At 41.2% G+C, this 12051-nt stretch overlaps 2 protein-coding genes across 6 annotated transcripts in view; one reads left to right on the forward strand and one right to left on the reverse strand.

Moving 5' to 3' along the window:
- The window catches only part of LOC142045450 (multidrug resistance-associated protein 1), a 65190-nt gene extending 62109 nt beyond the window's left edge, over positions 1–3081 (reverse strand). Inside the window, exons 1-3 of the mRNA XM_075058980.1 lie at positions 2950–3081; positions 2530–2581; positions 1040–1218 (exon numbers count right to left, since the gene is read on the reverse strand). Coding sequence (XP_074915081.1) covers positions 1040–1045 — 6 coding nt within the window. The 5' untranslated portion in view covers positions 1046–1218; positions 2530–2581; positions 2950–3081. The remainder of the gene's footprint in view (positions 1–1039; positions 1219–2529; positions 2582–2949) is intronic.
- Positions 3082–3777: 696 nt separating this feature from the next.
- On the forward strand, positions 3778–10062 carry CEP20 (centrosomal protein 20). Of its 5 annotated transcripts, none has more exons than XM_075059001.1 (5): positions 3778–3860; positions 4383–4580; positions 5761–5845; positions 6707–6849; positions 9052–10052. In XM_075059001.1, exons 1-5 carry the CDS (start codon positions 3833–3835, stop codon positions 9126–9128), a joined length of 531 nt encoding a protein of 176 aa, XP_074915102.1. In that variant the 5' UTR covers positions 3778–3832; the 3' UTR covers positions 9129–10052. The 5 variants fall into 5 exon arrangements, with proteins under 5 accessions (XP_074915102.1, XP_074915103.1, XP_074915104.1 ...); XM_075059002.1 differs by having other exon boundaries at positions 6710–6849; positions 9052–10034; XM_075058999.1 differs by lacking the exon at positions 3778–3860 and having other exon boundaries at positions 3901–4580; positions 9052–10062.
- The last annotated feature ends 1989 nt before the right edge of the window (positions 10063–12051 follow it).

Here is a 12051-nt window from a genome sequence, read left to right on the forward strand (position 1 = left end):
GGCGGGGGCAGGCGGCGTGGCGTGGCGTGGCGCGGCCCGGCCCGGCCCGCCTGGGCGGCGGCGGTGTCCCGCGGGGCGCCCGTCGCCTCCGCACAGGCGGCGAGCCGCGCCCCGGTGGGGGGCGGGGGACGGGCCCAGGAGGCTGCGAGCTCGGCCAGAGCCCAACGCGTGCGTTTGCTCAACACCGAAGTCCCCCGCGGCGTAACGGGGGCGGAAGCATTGCCCCCCCCCCGCGCACCTCCGCCTCGCCTCCCTGCCCGGGTCGGCTGCCCCCAGCAGCCTTCCGAGTCCCGCACCTCCCACGGACCACGCCTACCCGCCGGCCTCGACCGGAGCCACCAGCGGACATCACGGCATCCCCGTGCCCGTGACACTACTCCGGCCCCTGGGCACGGGGACCCCACGCAGCCCGGGTGGAGAGGCACCGCAGTGCCCTGCCGGCACCCGGGCCCCGCGGGACAGAGCCAAGGCCCCGTCCTCGAGGAAGGCCGTAGGGAAAGCCTGGGCTCACCTTCAGATACTTCACTTTTCAACGCGAACGAGTTAAACTGGTTTCAAAGCCTTGAACTGGTTCAAGTTGACTAGCATGAACTGAACCAAACCAACTTCATCCACAACCAAAATATGTACTAGTTGAAATAACTGCACTGCCCCTGTGGTTGCATTTGGTTGAGCCTCACAGTGCACTCTTCGCATCCTATTTAAAATGCATAGGTTAAACCCACAGACAGCTCAGCTGACTATCTAAGGTACTAGAATAGACCAGCTGGAGTACAGGTGGCACATATGTAGAAATGGCATCACACGCTGCAGGAAAGAGCAGGGTGGTTACATACTACCCTACAGTAACATCTGAAAGCTTTAATCACAGGAGTTACATAAAGAACCTCCATTTAAAATATTCTTTTGCATCCAGAGCAATTATGGTAACAGACAAATTCTCTGTTAGAAGAGAGACAGGTCTCATTTGTCTAATATATAACTAAAAAGCAAGCATCACGCATACAAAAAACGTATCACAGACTGCTTCTTTACGCACCTGCATGCCTTTGCTGCAGTTTCAGAGCTGTGCTGGTGGCTGGCTATGGCCAGACTGTCCATCCGACTGCAGCATTTCTGGTCTGTCCCCCCCTGGCTGTCTCACTCCCAGGGTCTCAGGTCAAGGAGCAGCAAAAGCAGAGTTCAGGCCATACCGAGGTCACCTATGCCTTGATGAACCTAGCAGAATCATCACAGAAGGATTAAACCAAAGAAATGGGGTGTTGGAAGCTATACAAGTTTCTGTCAGTTTAACCCACCCATACCTTAGTTCATACCATGTTAAAATCTTTATAATATTGCAGGAGAACAACTAAATGTTGGAAGTCTGATTCCCCTTATTTCTCTTAAGAATATTTCTGTCCTGTTTTGTGCACTTTCTACATTCAACTTAAAATCATATTCAATATCTTGGTGGGCTGTTTTTTGATGTCTCACTACGACTCCTGTTGAAAAGGTTACATCACAGTTTCCAACATCTGTTGTCCTACTGCCCCTCAGCTGTAAGGAATACGTTTTTTCTCCTGGCTGCTCTGCAGCACATATAAACAATAATAGCTCTGACAATTAATACAAGCTATCCCACAGTTAAGTTGGAAGAGCTTTTCTTTATTAATAGTGCTGTTAATAAAATAGTAAACCAGAAAAAAATGCCAAATAGATAATACAACCTCTAACAGCTTATACTTTTACACATATTCTGTGTGCAATAATAGAATATAAACTTACAATTGAAATGACACAGCAGAAAATTATTTAGGATGTAGAGATCATATGCAGGGATTATTCTAAACAAGAAGCCAGTAAATAAACATGAAGTGAGGAGGGTCAATACAGTTTTACCCACACATGTTTTTCTCCAGATACTATTGTATGCTAAAAGACTAACAAAACTTAAGTAACACTTTCAGGATTCAAACTTTCCAATTGCTTCAATACAATAATTTTTTTCAGCCTCAAACTGTCCCTGTACCAATGGTCACAAACCAAGATAATGGTGTTTCTCATCCAATAAAGATACTTGGATCTGTACCTCAAATTAGTTCCCTTCAAATTATTCCATCTCCTTCCCTTAGAAGCTCTAAGCAACAGCAACAACAACAAAGATGTAAACCAAAGTGCAGTCAAAATGCAGAGTAAGTAATTAATGGGAGGGGAAGCAGAAGAGTTCAGAAGCAAAATGTAACAGACATAAAATATTTGTTGTGGAGGAGAAAAACCAGAACTCACATAAGCTCAAACCTGCAAAGAGATACAAAACCGCATCTCACGGTACCAGAAAGTCACTGAATGTGGATTTCACAAACCGTCATTATAACAGCATCTTTTCAAAGGCAAATTAATACATAAAATAGGAAGTGCAATCTTATATAAAAAGGCATTTCCTTGCAATCAGGAAAAAATAATCTCTTTTGGATTCTGAACTTGGGTTTGTAAGATACAAATTAAAGCTGGTTAGGAAATACAGGGTGGAAAACAGCAGCAACTTACCAACTGGAAATTAGGTGTAATAGAACAGTGACCCACAACAGCATGGAGAAATCTGGAAGGATGCAGACAAAAATGTTTTGACTGTGAGAACACCATGCGTGTTAAAAGTAAGCGGTCATTCATCACCAGAGTTGCAGTAGGGATCTGGGTAGCAGACTTGGGATAAACAGGCACTTACTGCTGCTGACTCACTGAAAGTTACTGCTACGTAAAAGGAGCAGATTAACTTCACCATTACTTCTAAAGATTTCTTTTTCCTGAGTTTTATTTATTGCCTCCTGCCAGAGATTCTTTGGAAGCACATAGTATAAATGTTTGCTTTAAGAGGAAATGTAAAAAACCCAAACAAAAAAATCCCAGCAAAAAAACCCCACCCCACACTTCAGGGCCATAAGTGGTTTACTGCTTAAGACGACTCACATTTTCCTTCAGGCCCAAGCAGGTTGCTCCATCTGGACCATGACAAATCCACCTTGGCTGAACTTCCTTTGGGAAATACTTAATACATTCACAAAATAAACACTGTCGACTCATCCCAGCAACATGAAGCACGCTCGCATGCCTGCAAACACACCAGGGATCCTCACAGACTTGCAAAACACCCAGTATACAGTTACATTTTGGCAAGTCCTTTTAATTAAAAGCTCATCTTTGGCGAGTCCTTTTAATTAAAAGTTCATCTTTCAGGTTCTCAGTACAAAACTCCTCTGCTACACATCAGGGAGAAACTCTCACTCATTTTCCATATTTCCCTTTTTTCCTTTCTCCCCCCCAATAAAGCACATTGATAACCTTTGAAATTAGAGAGGAGAGAAAGCACAGCAACCCTGGAGCGCCGTCCGTTCCCCCCCTCCACAGATGACAGGACTGAACCACGGGCAGGCACAGGCAGGATCCCGAACGGTAACTCCATGTGAGCCACGCAGGCACTACTAATTATTTCATCCCGGCTTGACCTTGCCAGCGGACATCCTGGCAGCACAGGGGATCGCCCCCGGGCTGGGGAGTCGTTCCCTGCGCGGGGGGGACCCCGGCTGCCCGCCCGCCCGCCCGCCCGTCCCCTCAGGCGAGGCCCTCCGGCCCCGCCTCAGGGAGCCCGCGGCCCCGCCCGCGAGCCGCGGGGAGCGCGCCCTCCCGCGTTCGAACCGCCCGCACCGCCCGCCGGCGCCGTCCGATTGGCTGGCGCGCGCCGAGAGGCGGGGCCGGCAGGCGCCGGCTCCGGCCTGCCAGTACTGCGCCTGCGCCGTGGCCGCCTGCCGCCGCCGGGCCGTCGCATCCGGGTCCTTGGCGCGGCGGTTGGGCGATGGCGACGGTAGCGGAGCTCAAAGCAGGTGGCGGGGGGCCGAGGCGTGCCGGCGGGGGCGGGGAGCTCCGGGGGCGGCACCTCGGACCACCGAAAGGGCGGGCAGCCGGCCTTTCCTCAGACCGCCGGCGGCCGGTTGGGTCTCGTAGTACCGGCGGGCGCTAATGGGGGCCGCCGGCTCCCACACCGCCCGTAGGGGAGCCGCAGGAGAAAGGGTCCTAAGCCTCCACCACACAGGCGGGCTGCCCTTGTTACTTACCTTGGTCTGGTGTTCCCTCGTTAAATGCATCTTGGTGCAGTAACATCCCACGCCTAGATGGGAGAACTTGCTAGAACGTATGTTTCCTACTAAAAAAAAATTAAAAACTCAGCCTTCGAAGGAGTCACAGTTATATCTGTAACGTTCCTGCTGTTGTCACCTACTGGCATACGCACGGGTGCAGATATCTTATCTTCGTTTCACAGTGAATATGCCGAAATTATATTGTCGATGATAAATGCTGCTTGAGTATGTTTGGCTTTATATTAACAGATCTTTTTATGGTAATAGTTTTAAAGGACACACTGGAAAAAAGAGGTGCTCTTGGGCAAATAAAAGCAAGGATCAGAGCTGAAGTTTTTAATGCACTGGATGACCAAAGTGAACCACGGCCACCACTGTCTCATGAAAATCTCTTAATTAACGAACTAATTCGTGAATACCTGGAATATAACAAATATAAATACGCAGCATCTGTTTTAACTGCAGGTATTGGGACTGAATTCCTGTTGTCATCACTATTAATAGACATTTACTGTTTGGTTGAGTAATTCCGCTGATACTATGAAATTAATAAGTGGGACCAAGCTGCACAATCTTGTCTTCCCTTGGAAATAAATAAGATACTAACGCTCTCTCCACAGCTTTACTTGCAGCATTAAGCCAAATCAAGAAAACTTACCCTTTGCTTCTTATCCTTGAGGTAAATGCTTTGACAGAGCAGTTGATGCAAGAGCAAGAAAACTTGCTAGCAGCCTGCAAAATCAAAATACCTTTCTTGAAATATCTGCTTTTGTTTTGGAAAATGGCTAACAATATTTTTAAAGCATATATCCTTTTTTTTTTCTCATTGGCATTTGGGTAAAATAGAAAAATAGAAATCCTACAAATGAATAAAATTTCTTTGAGGAATAATTTAAACTAAAGTAATATGTACATAAAGCAGTTGATAGTCTGAATTACAGCAATTCTGGAAATTTGTGCATCTAGACTGTATCAGAAATGCAGTTAGATGTCCTCAGCTTAAATAACAAAAAAGAATATGAAGAAGTTCCATATTTTTTAACAACTGTAGTTAAGTATTACTGTTACTGGCTGTGCTAAAATACTAATATTTGAGAGCTGTTTAGACTAACATCTAAGTGGTAGCCATAATTTATACGGTACAGCACTTATTTTTGCAGCTGTTGCTAATTTGTATTTGAAATGTGAAGTTCTGTAGTTGTGCTTAGATACAGTAATTACATTTTCTATTTAATAATTTTTCACTCTATTAAAATTACAGGTGGAAAGGTTCATCTCAAGAAGAGGGAATGGAGACAGTCCGTATAGTAGTTAACATATGGAATCTGTTTGATAACAGTACTTTAGAGAAAGAGTTGTTTGCCTGATTAATTTATCTTTATATTGTAAGACTTCTTTAATATTTTTATTAGATTCCTTTAGAGTGAAGATAAAAATTGTAATATGCTATTGTAAATTATATGAGTATGGAGCATTAGTGTTTAAGTGAGTTCCCTGGAATTACAGTATACTGTTAGATATTAATAGTCTAAAAGGGAGGTGTGTGCTCTCATTCTCTTTTGAAGTCTCCTGAACAGTCTTTAAGAGTTAATTGGTGATGTTTTTCTTAACAGTCTTAAGAATTTGGGGGAAATCTCTTTTCCAGAATCTGGCCAGCCTGAAGTGCCCTTGGATAGACAGTTTCTTGCCAAAGAACTGAACATAGTCGAAGACGCAAATGGAAGATCAGTGTAAGGAGTGATTTGGGAATCCACAGTGTATTCTGTTCTGCATATATTTTTCTCTTTAGTGTTACTGTAAATCACATATAAATGTTCTTACCAGTTGAAATATGACTAGATCACGGGGCTGCTTTGACATGCTGGATTAAAACTCACAATGGCAAACATGGGGCCATTTTCAAACATACTTAAAACTAACATTTTATTCTGCCAACTCTATAGCATTCTCCATATAGTGTACTTGCACACCAAAACACAAGTCTTACCAGTACAGTCTTCCCTACAGTCAGAAGTAGAAAACAGATATGCTCTTTGCATATCAGTGAGTTGCTTTGTAGAGCAATAAAAAGATTATTGTACTTTGAGATTAGATACAAATTCACAATGCTCCTGTATGACTGTATTAATGAGCTAGGATACTGAAGCAGGTTTAAACACGTTTGGTGTTCTCTGTAGCTTGTGCTGTCAGAATCTGTCAGGTGCTAAGGAAGAATCAAGTTTGGGTTGTGCAGTAGTGGACTGGGCTATAGCCCAGCCGAAGTCTGATCCTTCGTACTGCACGAGTGAGACTGTGGGTCTGTGTTCCTGTGCTAAGCATGTGCTGGTTCTTTACGTACAGGGGATCTGGAGCTTAGTTGAGAGTGTCTCTTAGTGCGAGTTCTTTAGGAGAGTGTTAGTATTCAAGGTGGGCTTAGGTCTGTGCTTATTTATATAATAACACTTAGCATAATGTGTTTTAAATAATTAAAGACATCTGCACATATTCTAGAAGTAAACGTTAAGGTCTCAGAAGTTCTGAGGAAAGGGTGGGTTTTTAATGCTCAGTATTTCATAGACTTCATAGACTGGTTTTGTCATTTCTCTCCTAAGCAGACCTCTCTTGTATGGAATTATCTCTCATTTCTTACATGGTGGTAAAGAAGAAAGTACCCAGAATACCCTTCCAAAAGTGTCTTTGCTGAATTATCCAAAGCAGAACCTTGGCAAACCACCTACTGAGAGGAATCAAAAAGGTGGGTGTGGCTATGGGGTCATTTTTGCAGAAGTTTTATCTGTGACTAGATTTTCTATATGATACGTATGCTTATAATAGCATAAACATGCAGATGGACACAGTGTACCTCCTTCTCTGCGCAAGGCATGCTTTGAGCTGACACCTCTTTTGTAAGAAAAATTCTTCAGCGGAACAGTGTTTATACCTCAAAAATACCATTAATCTGTGTGACCTGACCATACCTTTTGCTCATGTATTCAAGAAAGGACCTACTATATCCAACTGAAGAAAGACACCCCCGTGATTTCTAAAACAATCTGTATATGTGCCTTTGTTTAAATATGTGACCAACTTATACCAACCCTTAGGCCTGCTTCTCTCTGCCAGTATGCTAATGGGGCAGCATACAAATCTGATTGTTCTCGGAAGTGCTTGACTGGCCTTCAAATGTGTCAGCAGTAGAACTTTTTCTCTTATATGGGAATGTATTTTATTTATAAAGCAGACATTTTTTAAAATTGCAGACAGCCAAATTTATATAATTTCTCAACAGTGCAAGGTACTGTGAAGCTCCTGTTACCTTGTGGTAGCTGTAGCTACTTGGTAGTTTTTAGAGGGAAGGGGAAAAAGCCTAATTGTTTAGTTTTTTTTCTCTTAAGGCTTTTAGACTGTTAAAAACTGAAAACTGATTTAAATTGGACAGCTGTGCTATTCTAATTAGTTTTGCTGGTCTGCAGTTACTGGTAAAGGCCAGAAAATACTAGTATCCCAATTCTCAGTATCAGAGAAGTCATCCACCAGATTGGTTTACCATTTTCCTAAAAGTTAAACTGGCCAAATCATACTCCCTTACACTATTACAAATCTGGAACGGGTCAGCTAGAGATAGTCTTATTACATTGGCAACTTAATAGAGGAATTTAACCTACATTCTCAGTAAAGTATGTTAAATAGTGAGCCTTTCTCTTTGTTTCTCATCTGGTCTAACTTACCTAATTTCTATAGGAAGTCCTTAACTCTTTAGCTGTATAATTTGAAATTTTGTATATGGGCATAAACCTTTTCTGAGGGTATAATTCACATCCCATTGACTGCAGAAGCTTAAGCTCCAAGTTCATTGCTCTATAGTAGAACACTGCTAAATCTTAGTTTCCCTTTCTGGTCTGCTATTTGACTGGTTACAATTCAATGTAACTAACACAATGATCATTGGTCCAGTTTTTTCCTTCAAAGAGTCTGCTTGGCATATTACTTCACTTTCTATTGTGAGAATTTAGTACTATTACCTATTTCTTTTGTATCCAAAAATTTGAAAAATATGAGGCCTGAGATATTAGTAACATCGAAAAAGTGTGAGAGAGGTACTAAACACTTTTAACAGTTAATTCGTTGAGACGATGTTGTTCCCCTTTTGCCAGAAGAGGGGGCTGAAGAAATAAAATTGCAATACCAAAACTGCTATACATGATCTCTTTGTTAGAAAATAATTATTCCTATCAGAAATTTCTCCATTTTTAAGAACAAATTCAGTGTATACAAGAATTATTTGTACTTCAGTTCTGAAATTGACTCTGTGCAGGGTCACCTTCCCCTGTTGACTGCAATATAGTTTCACATGGGGATTTAATTGTTTAGAGTTAGTTACAAAACTCAGGATTAATCATAAGACATGATAGCACATTGCTTTTTGAACTAAACAAAAATATAACAGTTTTAAGGCTTTTAACCTTTAGATAACTATAGTCTGAAATTACTTTCTGCATGTGTTTGTGGAATATGTTAGTGGAGACTTAAAGGCACTGGGTTTACAATACTAGTTATCTAGCTATTTTAATTAGGCTGTGTATTAAGGTAATCAAGTCCATTCATAAACTTAACCCTCCAAGTCTCATATTTTATTTTAACATGTAACTTGCTTTTCACATTAGAAATTATCTTATTTAGTTGAATGAATATTCCAGTAAACTGGTATGCAGACCGGGAATCCTGATAAAACATGTGGAACATGGTGTTTCTGTTAGTTCATTCACTATAGCTGAGTTGAATCTTTAGTAACGCAAAAAGCTCTTATCTTATACAGTTGCCTGGGAAAATATATTTGTAAAATTGCCCGTTTCCTATGATGATATTCTGTGTCAAAGTTGATAATAGTAGAAAATAACACTTATACCTTTGGATTTACAGGTGTGTGAAAATATTTATGTATGTGTTTCATTTTCAGATAGAATTCCAGAACCAGGAAGAATGGCTGGCATGAGCATCGAAGAGCCCCTCGTTTTACAACGTATAAACAGATGAGGTCTTTCATATGCTAATTTCTCATGTAAAGTTCTGCAAGAGTTAATTTATGAAATTCTTCTTTGCATAAATTTCCCCAGTATGTCCAGTGGGACCATTTCAGCTTGTTAGATCTATCCATGAGACAGGATGGACAGGGTCATACTTACTGTCAATGAAAAAAATACTAGCAAAGGCTGTCTTCTTCCAGTGCCAATAGAAGGAAAACTGCATATGAAGTCAGATTAGTGAAGCCTGTGTCTAGAATTGCGCCTAAAAATACCGGGTTTACTTTATAAAAATTTATCAGATAACATAATTTCTGCACTTTCTTTATTGTGTTATGTCTTTGTGTGTCTTTCCTTTGTTGCTGAGTAAAATTTTCCAGTATTCTGCGTGGTATTTTGAAAGTGTTCAAACTAAGTATTTTAATCCTTCTTCTTTAAAAAGAAGCTGTTGCTACTTTCGGATAAGTATGGGAAAATAAATTTGAATAGAAAAGTAAAGTGCTTTAGAGGAATAGTTGTTTTTAATTCTCCGGAAATGACTATATTTATCTTCATGCCAGCAAACAAATGAGGGTAAGTCTTTTCCATCTGGAGTTGCTATAAATTGTATGGTGTAACGCTGAGTATATGGGAGGGGAGAAGCTTCTGGTTTTTTCCCCAAATGACATGAAACTCAAAGTCCGGCAAAGCTAAAAATAAAGTTGATAGTGGATTACTGATTCCCAGAACTTTTTTTAGCTGAGGTATTTACATGTTTAGAAATGGTAATTTGTTTTAAAAGCCAAACTTAACAGGGGTACATAAAAAATAATAGGTTAGCTATTTTTCTCTACTAATTTTAACAAAATGTATAGATATTAGTGTTTCCAGTGGTACTGAGAGGAGTTTTGTGTAAATAAGTTTTTAGGGTTGCGTTCTTAAAAATCTTAATTGTTAGATAAGTGGTACAGTAAGTGGGGAAAAAAGAGAGGAGGAGAACATGCAGTGTGTGAATTTAAGTGAAAGGACCCTGAGTTGTACAGACTGCAAAGTTTTGCCTTTATCTTGATTTGGCCCAGTTAGCATTACAGGTATTTTTTTATTTTGGTAAACAGCCTAGCCTCTAATGTGAAATTGCAGAGAACAGTTATGAATTGAAATGAGAAGTCGCATTTATCCATTTGAAGCCTCAGCAAGTATTTCATCCCCTTCGTGTGACTGGCAATGCTGCCAGCTCCCTATTTGCTGATTTATAAGTATCTCAGGACTGTTTCCAAGAGGGGAGGACATGTGTTTGCAAACATACCTCAGTCAAATCCATCTTTTCAGTCTTTTGTAGCTTTGCATCAATTAGAATTGACCATTTGGTCAAGCAAGCAAATTTATCTCTGTATGCCCTCACTGTTTGCTCTGTATTGACACCACCATCAGGTTCAACTACTTTGCTGAAGAGCCGTCCGTGTAAAAACTACCACCAGTCTCTCTCAAGTCCTCTGTCTAAAAATATAGCAGAAAAATGGTCTTCTAAGCTGTTCTTTGCAAATTACCTTCATTTTGGAATGAGCTTAAAGTACCTCTATGGAAAGTTGCAAACATGAACTTTTGAACAATGCAGATATGATTGCTCTGGTCACAGAAATCCCTGAATTTTTAACTTTCGTTTTCCAGAGGTTAAATCCTAGGCCACTGTTTCTCCATAAACCAGTGGGTCAAATTGTTATGTATATTTGGAATCTGAATTGTCTTTTCAAGAGCAAGGAAAAAAGTCACTGGGAAACACAGAAGCTCTAACCTTCTATGCTATGCTTATCTTCCAGTATAACCAAAGCCATTGCATTTGCTTTCTGCCTTCCTGCCATAGATCATACAGAAGCTGCCCAGGTGCCATGGAGCTCCCTGGGAAATGGATTTTTAGTAGTAGAATTTAAATACAATTTTTGTTCTGGTTGAAAAAGGCAGAATGGATGTTTGGTACTTGCCCTTTCTCAAGCACACAGCTCAGCAGGCTCATGGTCTCCATAGCCATGAAAGCAGAGGCAGTTACAGGGGTATCCTTCACTGGGCTTTGAGGTAAAGGTGTGTATCTGAAGTCAGAGAAGAAAAACATTTAAGACAGAGGGAATCTTGGGACTATTTTCTTTGGGGATTGCAGCTTCAGGTCATTGTCAGGATCCTGCGCTGGGTCGGTGAGTGGGAGCTGGCCCGTTTGCTCTTGGTGCAACATGCATTTCACCTAATTCTCCATTACCCTCGCAGTACAGATTTGGGGTTTGGGAACAATCTCTTGTTTCAAAGTATGGTCATTGCACAAGCAAAATCAGAGTAAAGTGTATTTCCAGTGATACTTATTTGTACAACAAAGCTTTGAAATACGTCTATGAAAATACACTGGTCTAATCACATTATTAATGGTCTAGCATTTATCCTGACAGTACATGAAATAGGAGAGCATCTTTCAAGATGCAGACATGTAGCAAGTCTATGAATGTCAGGCTCCCTTGCTTGTTAACAGATTAAGAGGAATTGCAAAGCCTGTACAATATGGCTGCACCTTCCAAAAAATAATTCCTTAAAAGTTTAAGCTAAGTGAGGTCAGTATTTAGATGAAAATAATTCACAATCCTAGAGTCACAGGTTCAGGTTTTAGATGAAATTGCCACCTAGGTGAGCATGCACAAAAGTTATTTTCTCAAATAATTTAAGCAGCTCCTTCTAGCTTAATTACAGACTGTGATGTCTTCCATTAACTGCCCTTATTCGTTCTACTGGCATCAGAAAATGGGAAAAAAAAAAAAAGGCATTTAGAAGTTTGGGAGTTTTAATGAGCAAAATACATTCCTGAATTTTATTGGAGATAGAACACTGTAACTGAGACTGTTACAGCGGGAATTACGTTAAAAGAGGCTGTTCTTTGTCCAAGTGTGATATCGCAAGTGAAGGTGACAAGGAGCCAGTGA

Source organism: Buteo buteo, chromosome 27 (assembly GCF_964188355.1).
Source record: "Buteo buteo chromosome 27, bButBut1.hap1.1, whole genome shotgun sequence".
In the NCBI taxonomy this organism is placed as follows: Eukaryota; Metazoa; Chordata; class Aves; order Accipitriformes; family Accipitridae; genus Buteo; species Buteo buteo.

Bases quoted from the DNA above. Each gene is read 5' to 3' on its own strand.
- CEP20 (XM_075058999.1), top strand. From the start codon at position 4,343: ATGTTTGGCTTTATATTAACAGATCTTTTTATGGTAATAGTTTTAAAG. The intron at 4,581-5,760 runs GTATTGGGACTG...TCTCTTTTCCAG, and splicing joins AGCATCTGTTTTAACTGCAG to AATCTGGCCAGCCTGAAGTG. The intron at 5,846-6,706 runs GTAAGGAGTGAT...TTCTCTCCTAAG, and splicing joins GACGCAAATGGAAGATCAGT to CAGACCTCTCTTGTATGGAA.